The sequence below is a fragment of the Orycteropus afer genome, unplaced genomic scaffold (genome assembly GCF_000298275.1).
Source record: "Orycteropus afer afer isolate SDZICR_OR568_19922 unplaced genomic scaffold, OryAfe1.0 scaffold00713, whole genome shotgun sequence".
NCBI classification, from domain to species: domain Eukaryota; kingdom Metazoa; phylum Chordata; class Mammalia; order Tubulidentata; family Orycteropodidae; genus Orycteropus; species Orycteropus afer.
In genome coordinates, this window is record NW_006922300.1 from 949,006 (window position 1) to 962,505 (window position 13,500).

At 61.8% G+C, this 13,500-nt stretch overlaps 1 protein-coding gene across 1 annotated transcript in view; it reads left to right on the plus strand.

Moving 5' to 3' along the window:
- Positions 1-7,331: 7,331 nt before the first annotated feature.
- HAUS7 (HAUS augmin like complex subunit 7) overlaps positions 7,332-13,500 on the plus strand; it is a 21,997-nt gene continuing 15,828 nt past the window's right edge. The window contains exon 1 of the mRNA XM_007957201.1: positions 7,332-7,433. Coding sequence (XP_007955392.1) covers positions 7,332-7,433 — 102 coding nt within the window. The remainder of the gene's footprint in view (positions 7,434-13,500) is intronic.

Sequence of the window (13,500 nt, forward strand, 5' to 3'; positions counted from 1 at the left end):
CCTTAGGCACTATGCGAAAAGTGGCTGCTCTCACTGACCTCCTCAGACTCGGTGGGCAGGGTCAGCCCTTTAGGCTTAGGCCACCTGCTTCACTGAGCCCACTAGGCAGGCAGAGAGACCAGTTGTTTCCAGAACCTTCGGAGCCAGCAGCCCCCTTCCCCCCAGCAAGCAGAGCAGAGGCCTGGCTGGAGCCGGGCTGGGCTTGACTGGCTGCCAGCCCCTGCCCAGGCCCCGTGACGGCTGGGGCTGCTCCTCCCACGTCAGCTTTCATTTGCCCCCTTGGCAGGGGGGGTGGGGAGAGGAAAAAAACATAATTAAACCCAAAAGTCCTGGGTAACTTTTTCCTGGAACATTTCATGTTCCAGGCAAGGCGGGGAGGCTCCCTTCTCAAAGAATGGAGGGTGGGTCAGCCTGTGGACCCCTGCCTCCCTGCCCTGCCCTGCTCTGCCTAGGTGGTCGGTGGAACCTGTGGGGTCTACCTCCTCGCCACTCCCTCCGCTCTGCACCCACTTCCTTAGCCCAGCTTCACCATCTGGCAGGAGCTGGTTGCTATGAGAGAGACCAGCAGGGGGCCGGGGATGAGGGCATAGAGCACGAATGCTAGGTGCCCTCCTATGTCCCCCATCTCAGGGCCAACACCCCATCCGGCTGTCCAAGACAGACCGCAGGAAGTCAGCCTGCCCTTTTGCTGCACACCCGTCGTGCAGAGAACGCCCCTGCTCTGGCCAACACCCCACCACCCCCTCTGACCAGGCTTCGGCCTCCCCAGGTGAGCTTCCAGAAGAAACTCCTAGGAGCGGGGCGTAGTGTGGGCAGGGTCTCCGTGGCCTTGGGAATTCTGCTGGGCAGAAAGGATAGAAGGGAAGCCTCAGGAGAGCCGGTGGTCACTGAGGGCCCAGGCACCATGCACCCCGGACAGCTGCCTGAGATCAGGCCCCGTGCTCCCCTGGCCCTCTCTGGGGCTTCGGAGCCACACATCACCCTCCTTGCCCGCCCTGCCTGACTCTCTGGGCTCCTCTGGGGACAGTGCCCTTCCTCCAGCTCAGACAGTGCCAGAGTCTGGGGGCGGGAGGTCAGGGCCCCTCTTGGGAGATGGACCCAGGCACCAGGAGCCAGCTGGTCCTCTTGCAGCCGGTTCTTGCCAAGCATGAGCCCTCCTTCAGCTCCCCGATGGCGCTGGTGTCCAGGAGCAGCTCGTGGGATGTGGGGCAGCCGATTCTGGGGTGCCTGACCAGGCCTGGCCTGCTCTCTGCCAGTCGGTCCCCCAGCACTGTCCTGGCCCTGGGACTCTCTGCTGCCCTTGGGCAGCTGTCATCTCTGCATGGGCTCCTGAGGTTGCCTGCCCTGCCTGGCTCCCCAGATGCCCTGAAGACACTGCCACACTGAGGTGGACCTTTCAAGGGACCCTGTGGCCCAGAGAAGGCAGAGGCTTTGCTCTGGGACACCCAACTTGGAGCTTCTGGAAGGCTAAGTCAGGCTGAGGAGAGACCATTTGGCGCTAAGGCCTTGTGTGTTGGACTGTAAAAAGTACCCCAAATGGGCTGGCCACCAGGGGGACTCCCAGCTCACCTGCAGGGAGGCAGGCAAGTCGGCAGGCTGGTCTGCAGCCGGTTGCAGTCCAGCCTCAGGTACAGCAGGCTGCAGAGTGGCTGGAGGGCCAACAGGGTGATGGCCCCGCCGTGCAGCTGGTGCCCTCCACTTCCAGCATCAGAAGTTCGCTGAGCCCTTTGGGGCCGGTGGGCAGGTGGGCGCCATGAGCCCACAGCCAGAGCCCTGAAGAAACATCCACTTCAGGGAGAGCCAGAGCCCCTGACCCGCTCCTAGCAGCAGGGCCACTGACCCGGGCTGGCACACTGGGCCTCCCTGTGCTCCCTCAGCTGGGCGACCCTGTCCACTCTGTCCAGCGAACCCTCCAATGGGCAGGTCCTCCTGCTGGGGCTGAGGCCTGCCCCCTTCAGCCAGCCCCTGCCCCTCAGGCTGGCACATACCCCAGAAGCTACTGCACTGCAGGCCCTGCTTTAGCCATGTCAGATTCCAGGGGGAGGGGAGACCAGAAGAGGGCTGGGGTGCTGCTGGCCTGAGCATAGGCCTTCCTGGGCTTGGTTTGGAGCCCATCCCTGCAAAGGGCACCCCAGTTTGGTTCCTATTTCCCCTTTGCCCAAGCCTGTCTGGGGTTTTCTGGAACCCTCATCAATTGCCTCAAGTCTGCTCCCTCAGGGGCTCTCTGTGCACCCAGCTCTGGCCTGACCACACTCTACTTGGCAGGTGGGGGCCCCTTTCCAGCACCGACTTCTGGGACGGGGTGGGAAGTGCCTCCCCTGGCATAACCCTCACAACTCCACCTCCGGCCCTCTCTGACCTCCCAGCAGAGGGGGCACACCTTGAAGGCGTGGGGGTGCAGGTCCCAGGTGGCTTGTTCTTGCTCAGGTCCAGTGTTTCCAACGTGGGCAGCCCCAGGAACATGTGCACGAGTATCTTGGGCATCTTGTTCTCTGTGCACACACACGCATCCGTATTCCTGCTCCTCCCTCTGCCCTCTGCCTTGGGGCACCTCCCACCTCTGAGGGAGCTGGTTCTTCTGACAGTTCCAGGTCAAGGCTACCCAGGGCCTGCAGGGTTCGGCGCTAAACAGGGGCCGCCCACCTGCCAGGAAGAGTGTGGGCAGGCCAGGGTCACTCAGGGCAGGGACCTGCTTCATCTTTACGTTCCTGCAAGTGACGGCCACCTGGGCCAGGAGGCAGGAGGCCAGCAGGGAGGACATGGCCTGCTCGGCAGTCCCCAGGTCCTCAAGTCCAGGTCGTTGCTGCTCACAGTCTGCCACCTCCACCAAATGGCACAGCCACAGGTTGGTGGGAGGTTCCTGGAGGCCAGGAGACGCAGCCCCAGCCAGGTCACGTGGCGGCAGGGCCCCACTGACGGACAGGGGCGGCCCAGGCCCCCTGGACGCACTCCTGCCTCTGCTGGCCACCCAGCCAACCTGCCTGGAGAGACCAAAATGGTGGCTCTGAAGCTAGGGCGAGGTGCCTGCAGGTAGTTTCTCCCCTGCCCTGAGGTGTGGACACTCACTGAGAACACAGGCCGCGTGGGTCAGCGGTCACTTCAGACGGTCATGACGCCCCCTACACCCGCACAGGCCCCAGCTGAAGCCCACAAGCCTCAGCCAGTCCTCCCTTCTGGAGGCTTCCTGGATGGCTTCAGGCCTTTCTCCCAGAAGCCTGGCCTCCTGCTTTCCTGCTCCAGGCCCTGATGGCCTTCAATGGCCTGAGCTTCTGAGCAGGGGCATCCGCACCACAGCCTCCAGCAGGCCCCTGGCTTGGGGCTGGGCCTGCTCCTGCTCCAAGGCCTCTGAGGTCAACTCCTTCCTCTGAGCCTGCCCTGGCCTGGTGGGCAGCTTCCAGCTGGGCATCTGGAGCTAGAGAGGAGCCCCCTCCTTGGGGTGGGCCAGGACTGTGGCCAGTCCAGCTGCCCGTCCTCAGGCCTGACTGGGCCATGTTCCTGGGGACGGGCTGCACCTGACATGCAGAAGGAGCCCGTGTGACCTGAGCCACTAGGGCTCTGCTGGACTGAGGGGCTGCCTGCAGTGGCGAAGTCAGCCGACGGCCTGTCTGCCCGCTATCTTCTCCCAGAGCTCACCTCCACCTTTCTCTTCTCAGGAACCCTCAGCCTTCTGTCTCAGAGACTTCCTGGTCCCCTCTTCAGCACCAGAGGAGAACAGAGCTGCAATGGGACCCCGTGACAGGCCGATGGTGCCCAGGAGAGTCAAGCAGCCTGAAGCAGAGGGCTGCCCTGGCTTGCGGCCCTGGGCCCACCGCCTCCCAAGGATGGGCTGGGGTATGTGGGTCTCGCAGCTGCTCCTGGGCAGAGTGGGCCAAGTTGGCTTGGGGTAGCTGACAGGGTCACTGCCCCCTGCTTCCTGAGGTGGAAGCCCCAGGGCCTGCTGGGGGTAGGGAGGTCAGGCAAGCTCAGAGGCCAGCCAGGAGGCACCTTGAGAGGCTCTCAGCCCCTAGAAAGGAGGGGCTGGGAGGAGGCAACAGCCCCCAGACCTCTCCTGCACCCCCGAGCAGCTCCTCCTTCTCCAGTGCTGATGGGGCCCTTCCTGAGCCCAGGGCACGCCGGGGTGTCCAGCAGGCCAGCTTCTCTCTGGCTCCCCACCAGGCTTTGGGGCAGTCACTCCAACCCCTGCTGCAATGTTCCCTCTAGGGGGGCCCAGCTCCTCCCCTGGGGCGTGGCGATAAAGCCTTGGGGAGTCCACAACTCCCCCATGCCTTCTAAGGAGGCATATAGCCAGCCCTCTCCCAACCCGCACTCCAACATCCAAAGGTGCCAGGCAGGCAGGCGCCCCAGTGCCCGAATGCACCCCTCTTGGCAGCTCTTCCTACTGCTGGCTACTCACCGTCAGGGGCGCCAAGCAGTGACTGTAGTGTGGGCAAGGCCTTGGGGGTTGGCAGGGCTGTGGCTGCTCTCAGGCTCGGCCTCTCCTTGGCCAGGGTCCCTCCAGAACAGCACCCACCCACAGAGCCAGGATGGTGAGCACCGTGGTCTTCATGGCCCCTGTGCGGGCAGGCCACCTGAGCCAGCGAGGCAGATGAACAGCCCGGAGGAGGGGTGTTTGGGGAGCACATGACTCGCAGACCAATGGCAATGGCACGCGACAGTCCCACTCCCGGCTCTCCTGGGCCTGCTGCCCCACTCAGAGTCTCCCCGCCCACCCGGAAACCCCCTCACCAACAAATGCCTCCCAGGCTTTGCCCCAACTTCCCCCACCTCCCGCTCTCACCTGAGAAGGGGGATCGATTGGGTCTTGCTCTTCCCAGTGAGGCCTGCGTTGATGCCGCGCCAGCCAGTCCCAGGGGCTCCTGAAGCCTTCTCTCTCCACACACAGCAGCAGACCGCAAGCTCTACTGCAGAGCAAGCTGGGGACGGGAGCTGGGCCTGGCAGGCAGGGGATCCTGGGGCCTCCTGGGTCGCTGGGAGAGGGGACAGGTCCCAGAAGGCCCCTGTAAAACCCTTGGCAGAGCAAGGGTGGTGAACATGGACCCAGCCCTGGAGGCCCAGGCACCACCTGGGCTCACGCCTGCCTGGGGCTGGGGCCATAGTCCCAGCTCTGCTCCTGGGTCTCCCAACCAATGTCCCTGACCCCCACCCCAGGCCTCATCGTCCTCCTCTGTGAACTGGGGTGGAGGCAGAATGTTCTGAAATGGTCCCGAGTGCCCCCATCCCCAGATGGCAGCACGTGCACACCAGGGGCTATCAATGTTGGGCAGCAGGGAGCCCTGTCTTGGGTGGGCCTGGGCCCCAGAGATGCCCCATGCCTCTGATTTCTCACAGAGGGCACCTGTGGGTAGAAAGGGGGCCAGGTCCGAGGGCCCGGGGGCCAGCGCTGCTGGGCGGGGCAGGGGAGCAGGCGTTGGGGCCAGAGGCCAGGAGGACGCCAGCCCCCAGCCCGGGTCTGGGAGCAGAGGGAGGGCAGGCGGGCGGGGGTGGGCACGGGCCCTGATCTCACCACCGACTCCCAGCCGGGGCATGAGGCAGCTTTTCCTATAGCTCCGTCCAGCGTTGACTTAAGTTTGGAAGCAGCCTTCAAAAATGAGTTAATTGTGGGCAAGGCTCAAGTGGAGGGGAGTCGGGGAGCAGAGGGGGAGTGGCGGCCTGGGAAGGATCTGGCCAGGGGGCTGCGGGGAGGGGAGGAGGGCGTTGCGCGGTGATGAGCCCCCAGGTCAAGGCGCAACTGGGCTGCAGCTGGCTCCTTACCGCTTGGCCACGTGGGTGTGGGAAATGGCCTGACCCCTGAGTGTCTTCACACAGCACCCGGCCCAGGCCACTGAGCTCCCGCTGTACCCCAGATGGCATCCCAGGGAGCAGTGTTCCAGTGGGTGCCACCTCACGTTTGCCATCATCCACCCCCCAAGCCCTGGTTTTGGACCTGAATTTAGGATAGTGCCACACACAGACCAGCCGCAGCCGGGCCCGGGGGATCTCCTGATGGGGCCTCTGTGAGCCTGGGTGCCCCTTGGGTGATAGAGGGTATCCCCGACCTGGCATGCTGAAGCTGGGGGGCACTTGAGCACGGGCGGTCAGCGATGTGACACCGAGGCTAACCCAGGAAGGCCCAGGGATCCTGAAGACAGGGCCCAACCCAGCCCCCGTTCTGCAGAGAAGGAATGGAGGGGGTGGGGCTGCCCGAAGTCACCAAGCCAGAGGCCAGGCCTCCTGCCTCACGGTCCAGAGGTGGCCCAAGCCTGGGCCCCAAGACAGGCTGTGGAGGGAGCCCTGGGCCCCAGTCCTGCCCCTCCCCCTGCCCGGGGATGCATTCTGGAATCCTGGCCCCCAACCCGTTTCCCCAGGCGCTGACTAAACATCCTGCCATCTGGTTCCCATTAGCTGGGCTGGGGGTGGGGGGAGCCTGCTCCCAGGTTTCCCGGGCACAGCCGGCCTCAAGAAGGGAGGACCCCACTCCTCCATACCTAGGAAGGAAGGGGCAAAGCCTGGGGGCCCTCGTGGCTCCCCAGCTCCTAAGAAGGCCTGTCCTCACTGCCCTGCCCATAGTGGGGGTGCAGAACAAATGCAGGTAGGCACCAGAAGTGGGCCTCCTGTTGCCTACCCTGTCCAGTGTTGGGGTATGCGGCCATCACGGGGACCTTGAGGGAGCCCCCCCACAGAGCAGAGCCAAACTGTGGGGACCTTGGCAGAGCCAGAGGTTCCCAGCAAGTTTCTGCCTTGCCCTCCTCCCCCAGTACTGTTGCACACAGACCTCACTGTGGACTCAGGCTAGGGCAGGCAGGCCCCAGGCCAAGATAATCCTGAGGCCGGTGTCTGGAGCAGAGGGTGGGAGGGGTGTCTGGATTTTCCAGGAACTAGGGGTACAGTCTGGGGCTTGCTGGAAAGAGCATTGGGCTCCCAGCTCTGCCACAGACTGACTTGCCACGTGATCTCAGGAGCACAAGTTCCCTGCTCAGTGCCTCAGTCTCCCCTTCTGAGAACGTCCTAGATTCTGAGAGCTGGAAGGGGCCTAGAGACACTGCCTCAGATGACCTCCAAGGTTGCATCAAGCCACACCGTCCCAGGATTTAAGGACAAGGAAGGACTCAGCTCCCCTCCTTCCCCTGCCCTTCCATGTAGCCCCCCACATGCACGTGTGCACCTGTGTGCGCACACATCCCCTCTCCCCATCAGGAGGCGAATTGGCAGCAGTGCTCTTTGTCCCCCAGGCTCCTTAGAATGCCACACCACCACGCTTTTCCCCAGCTTCGAGCAAAGACCTCTCCGACGGCGCCCAGAGCGCTCCTGAGCCCCGCTGTGGGCCAGGCACCGGGCCAGGGCTTTGCGGGGCAATGGTAAACCAGAAGGCCGGCCCCCCGCGTACTCCCACCAGGAGGAAATGTGGTGGCTTTGGTGCTGTAGGGACTCCCTTGATAGGGGATGAGGTGGGGAACGTGAGAAAGTGACATTGTGGGTCCAGATGTGAACCAGGAGGGTAGCCACGCACAAATAGCTCCAGAAAGGAGGGATGGTCAGTCTGAAGGTCCCGAGGTGGGGCAGAGTTTGGTCCAACCTGAGAACCAGCCAGGAGACCAGGGTGGTGAACAGGACGAGGGAGGGAGGAACGCAGGAGGGCCAGACTGAGTAAAAAATGGTGGCAACTGACTGCTGTTAGTTTTGAAGGCAACAGGGAGCCACTGTGGGCTTCAGAGCAGGGGAGGCCCGGGAGCCAATTGAGACCATTCATGGAGCCCTCAGGCCCTGGGATGTAGCCTGTGTGGCCCAAGGGCAGAAGAGGAGAGAAGAAGGGTGGTCCAGGGCTGAAGCTGTGGGGACAGGGGACAAAGTGCGGGTTTATTTCAGGGGTGGAGACTGTAGTTTGAATGGGAAGGGCAGTGAGGGTGAGGGAAAACACAACGAGGACTCCATGGACCGAGAGGTCAGAGCTGCCCGACACAGGGGAAGATGGAGCGCAGGGTCCCGCTTACTGATGTTTCAAAGGGAGCTGCTTTGCTATTCCTGCCACCCTCCTTCTGCAGGTGATTCTCCTGCCGAAACCTACTATGTGCCAGGCCTTGTGCCAGGCCCAGGGCAGAGCTAAGGATGTCTTTGGCCACCGCACGTGCGTTGACCCTTGGGGTGATCCCCAGACAAAGGGCCCATCCTTGAGCCTTCTACCTTTTGCCCAAGTGTCTGAGTTCCCTGTGGCTGTGGGAACTAAGTACCACAAAGGCGGGCAGTTTGCCGAAAACAAGCATTTGCCTGCTCACCCTTCCAGAGGCTGGGAGTCCCAATGCAGGGGAGTGGCCACGCTCTCCCTGAAGGTTCGCGTGCTTACACGTGCGCGCACCAGCGGGCACACCCATGCACACACGGTGCTAGGTCTGCCCCTATGGGCTCAGGCCAAGCCCTCTCAGGTGCATGCCCCCAAACACATCTTGTATATGGATAAAGGTACAGGGGCCTCGTCCCCCTTAAAGCTTTGAGAAGAACAAAGCCCAACTCACCACAGCCTCTTCCTGCTGCCAGCAGTCCTTCCCTGGAGAAACCCCCCCCCTTTTTTTTTAACGCTGCGGATACCTCAGAGGGTCTGGTCCCAATTAAAGTATTTTCCATGCAGAGGCATTGTGAGTGCTGCAAGTGGCAGGCCCGCAGCCCACCCTGCAGGCTGCCTTCTTTGAGACCTACTGTTTCCAGGAGACGGAGAGAGAGGGAACCCCCTCCCAACGGGCCACCACCGCTGGTTGAGGATGGATTGGGGTTAGAGGACCCTGAGGCTGCAGCCTGGGGAGGGTGCCAGCAGGTGGCGAGCAGCAGGGTGGCTTTGGGGAGAAGGTCCAGGTGACCAGTGGGGCCTGGGTCGGGATAGGGGTCACGTGGGGCCGATTTCGCATCCTCCTGCGCCAGCTGAAATGGCAGCAGTGTTCCTGCCAGTAACTTGGGCCCCAGGAGTCCGTTCCTGCCCGCCGGCCCTCAGGAAGGCCTCGAGAGCCTTGGGCACGGGTTGCTGTGAGGGCGGAGGGCGACCGGGTGGGTACCCATCCCCGCCGGCCCCCAGCGGGCACGTTCCCCTTCCAGCCCAGCGCCCGCGACTCCAGCTCCAGACACAAGTGACTCAGCCCCACGGGCCTGCCAAGCCGTCTAGACGCGCGCGTCTCCCCGCGGAGGGGCGAGGCTGCCGGCGGTTTCCTCTCCCGGCCGCCAGCCGCAAAGCTGCGCGCTCCTGTTCCCGCACGTGCCCCTCAACCCTCCTCGCACGCGCGCACCCGCTCTCGCTACGCGCACCCGCATGCGCACGCGCTCCTCCATCTGCTCAGGCCTCTAGCACCTCCAGCACACCGCTATGAGTGGGCACTTCTGCCCCCTCAGTGGGCCTGCTCTTGGGGAGGGAGGGAAGAGAAAGGGGCCAGGAGAAGAGAGGGCCTTGACTTCTGAGTCAGACCATTCTCAGTCTGACCTCATTCAGAAAACCCAACCAAACCCCTTGCCATCCGGTTGATTCACAGCGCCCCTAGAGGACAGAGTGGAACTGCCCCACAGGGTTTCCAAGGCTGCCAAACTTTGTGGGAGCTGACTGACTCATCTTTCTCCAGGGAGTGGCTGGTGGGTTCTCAAAACTGTGGACCTTTAGTTGCCAGCTAAATGCTTTAACTACTGTGCCACCAGGGCTCCTCTTGACCTCATTTCCCTGTCTCATTTCGCCCCTCACATTCAAAGGACATGTCGAAGAATATTGACTATCCCATGGGCTGCCGGAACAATGAACGAATCTGTCCTGGAAGAAGTACAACCAGAATGCTCCTTAGAAGCAAGGATGACAAGATGTCATCACACATACTTTGGTCATGTGATCAGGAGGGCCCAGTGCCCGGAGAAGGACAGCATCCTTGGTAAAGTAGAGGGTCAGCGAAACAGAGGAAGTGTGTCAATGAAATGGAGTGGCTCAGGAGCTTGGACAGTGGGCTCGAGCCTGGCACCTCACACCTAACCAATTCAAGGGGCATAGATGTGGCCAGCTTCTCACGTCATCACTGACTTTCGTCCCTGAGATGTCTCACCAAGTGCTGCAGTTCTGTGGCCTCGTTCCCTGACCGGTGAGCCCCGAGTTGGGGCGTGGGGGTGAAGTGAGCCTCTGTCCTTGAAGTTCCTCCATTTCCCTGGTCCAGGAGCAGGAGGTGGTGGCCCCCTGGATCTCAGCCTTCTGGTACTTTGTCCCCATCAGCACCCAGGGCCCTGGCTGGGGTCTGCTCTCCATCCTTGGCAGAGGTCACACCCTCAGATGTCATGTTCCCGTGATTGGCAGTGTCCCCTCTGCTCCCTGGAGTCTGCTGGTCAAAGCTGAGATGCTCTGGGCCTCCCCTCCTGCTGCTGGCCCATGGCTGCAGGTATAACCAGTAGGTGGCCACACAGTTCTGCCACCTTGGCCCAGTGCAGGGTGGCCCATGTGGCAGGCTGTCTCACCCTCTGCATGGTGCAGTAGGGCCCGTGTCGGCCAACTGGTCTCCTTTGCCAGTCTGTTTTCTAAGTACTGACACCTAGCAAGGCCCTGCTAGGACCCATGGGCAAGTTTTGCCCACGATGAAGAGGCTGGATTTGTTGCCCAGCCTGCCCCAGCTTCCCAGCCCCTCCCAAGTTGACTGGTTTTTTAGCTCCATGTTCGGCCCCTGACCCTCCCCCTGCAGGCCTCCTTCACAGAACCAGGGGTTCTGGGCTGGGATGCTCCTTAGACACCACTCCCAGCTCCTCCACTCCTCTCCACATCCCTCCCCGCCTGCCTGGGCGCTCCCTCCCTCTCAAGGCAGCCTTTCTAGAAGATTCTGCCCAGTTCCTTCTCCCCCATCTGCCCTAGTAGCCTCTCTGTCCCCACCCCAGCCACCAGACTGTACAGTGGGAGATGCTTGGGAGACACTACGAGTCAGGTGCTCCGGGCAGGGAGGCCACGAGTGAGGGCTGGACAATAGGTTCTTCAGGCAGGGGACTGTCCCTTGACCTCTGGAGATGCTCTTCTCTTCTCAAAGCCCGGCCAGGCCTTCCTGCCCCTCCCTATGCCATAGACAGAGCCGCTGAGTCGGGGCAGGGCCGGCTCCGTGTCCTGGCTCTGCAGGGCTGGGTGGAGAAGGGGCTTCCCGTCCAGAATACACAGGGGCTGGTTTCGCCCCGTCCTCTGGAGCAGAGGATGTGGGGCGGGTGGGGGAGGCCGCCACACTGCTGTGGCTGCTCCCGCCAAATTCCCCAGTCCGAGGAAAGAGACACAGCAAAACCCACAAGAATTTGAACGTCTGAGCTAGGGCTGTGACCGAAATGAAATTTTTAAAAAAGGAAAGAAAAACAAAAAGAGAAAAATCCCATCCCAAGCCCCTTACAACTCTCGGCTGCCGGAAGGACCCTCGGCAGCAGCCCCGTGGAGCAGAAAGGGGGCCTGAAGCAACCTTGCGGCTCGAGTGCAGTGGTGGCGTGGTCTGCAGACTCCTCCGTAGGCCACTGGGCCCTGTGGACACCAGCCGGACCAGGCTGGGGGCCCTTCTCCCAGGACAGTGCCATGGCCCCCTGGATGGGTGGTTCCCACATGGCCCACCTCCCCAGTGGCCCTGGGCAGCTGCACAGGCCCTAGGCCTCACAGAAATGCAGTCTGGCCCCTGTGAGGGGGCTGCAGGGAGGTGCTCCAGGCTGGGAGCCTGGGCAGGTTCTTGGCCCTCTCGGGCCCATGCGGTCTGGTGGGGACTCCTTGCAGCCAAGCAGAGAGAGAGGAGGTGTGGAGGAAGAGAAGGGCCTGAACAGAAGAGGCGAGCTGCTTTGCAGAGAGCACACGTGGTCGCGGTGCCTGGAGGGGTGCACGAACACGTGGGTGTACGGTATGCGTGGATGTGTGGGCTCTTGTGTAAGAGAAGGTGAGGGAGGTTGCGTGTATGTGTGTGTGAGTGTGTACACGAGTCGCAAGACTGCATGCGTGTGTGTGTTTGTGCGCACGTGTGTGTGAACACTGGGGTGGGGCACGTCCCCTCTCCCCCAGCCCCCAAAGGAAGGAGTCCCACAACATCATGTACTCAACAGACAGGGTCCAAAGATTACGGGCTGAGCACTGGGGATGCAGATGAGGGGTGAGCCACATGGACATCCTGCGCCCCACAGAGCACATGCTGGAAGGAGAATGAGACAGAGATCAAAGGTGGGGGAGACAGAGGGGAGCAAGGCCTGGAAAGCTGGCGGGAGGGGCAGCCCCAGACGGAGGGATGGAAATGGACCCTGGCAAGGACCCAGAGAGAGCAGGTGGGAGGGAGAGACACCGCCACTGAGACAGGGCGATGGGGACACGGGAGCAGAAGGGGAGAGGTGACTCAGAACCAGACTGCAGGCCGAGAGAGGTCCGTGCCAAGGCCCAGAGGCTTTTCAGTTGGCACCAGTTCCTTCCCCGACTGACCCCAGCTGCCCTTTGCCCGCTGTGTCCCCAGACCAGGTGGCAAGGGAGCTAGCTGAGGGGAAGGCGAGTGGGGGGTTCCCGCAGGGAGTCGACATTTAAGAACTGAGACTATAGGCTGGTGTGAGGATCTATCCCTGAAGCCCCTTGGAGAGGTAAGGAAACTGAGCCAGAGAGGTGGGGTGATGGGCGGGAGCCGAACCAGAGGCCTGTCCTGTGGGTACATAGCCTCTAGAGGGAGTCAGAGAAGAAGCGACTGTTGCACAGACACTATTGGTCCTATAAGCCGAGGGGAAACACTCGCAGGGTTTTAAGGATTGGTGAGGGGTGACGTGGTCAGATTTGCTCTTTAAAAAGATACCTCCTGCCCGCCACCCCGCCACGTGGAAGACTGAATCAGGGACGAGTCTAGAGGCAAGGGAGGTGTGGGAACCCCAGCAGGCACTCACAGGCAGCCAGGGACCAGGTGATGGGCCAGGTGCAGAGGGGCTGTGGGCCCGTGGAGCATGGGCCCCACTTCCTCCTTCAACTCCAGCCCCCTGCAGCTCTTCCCCACCTCAACCATCTGCAGGCACTGGGCAAGGTGGTATGACAACTTATCAACCCCACTGGATGAGGGCAAGGAAGCACAGAGAGGTTAGGTTATTGGTCCAAAGTCACACAGCTAGACGGGAACTCAAGAAATTTAGGTCCAACTTTGTTGTTGTGTGCCATCGAGTTGGTTCTGACTCACAGTGAATCCATGTAACACAGTAGAACTGCCCCATAGAGTTTCTTGGGCTTTTCTGTTGCAGAGCTGCTGGGTGGGTTCTCACTGCCAACCTAATAGCTGCCAAGTGCTTAACCAGTGTGCCACCACTGCTTTTTATTTCTAAGTCAGCTGCAGTCAGATGACCCTTTTCGAAAGAGGGGATTCAAAGTCATGGGCTGAGAAATGAGGGAGCAAAGCAGGCGAAGTGACCCATATGGACACCTTGTACTCAACAGGAGACTGTGTGTGCGCTGCCACAAACCGAGGCCAACGCTGCTGGACACGCTCACGTGCCCGGCCATAAGCCTGGGACAACCCAGTCCAAAGCATGAGTGCCCCCTGCTGGAGGAGGCTC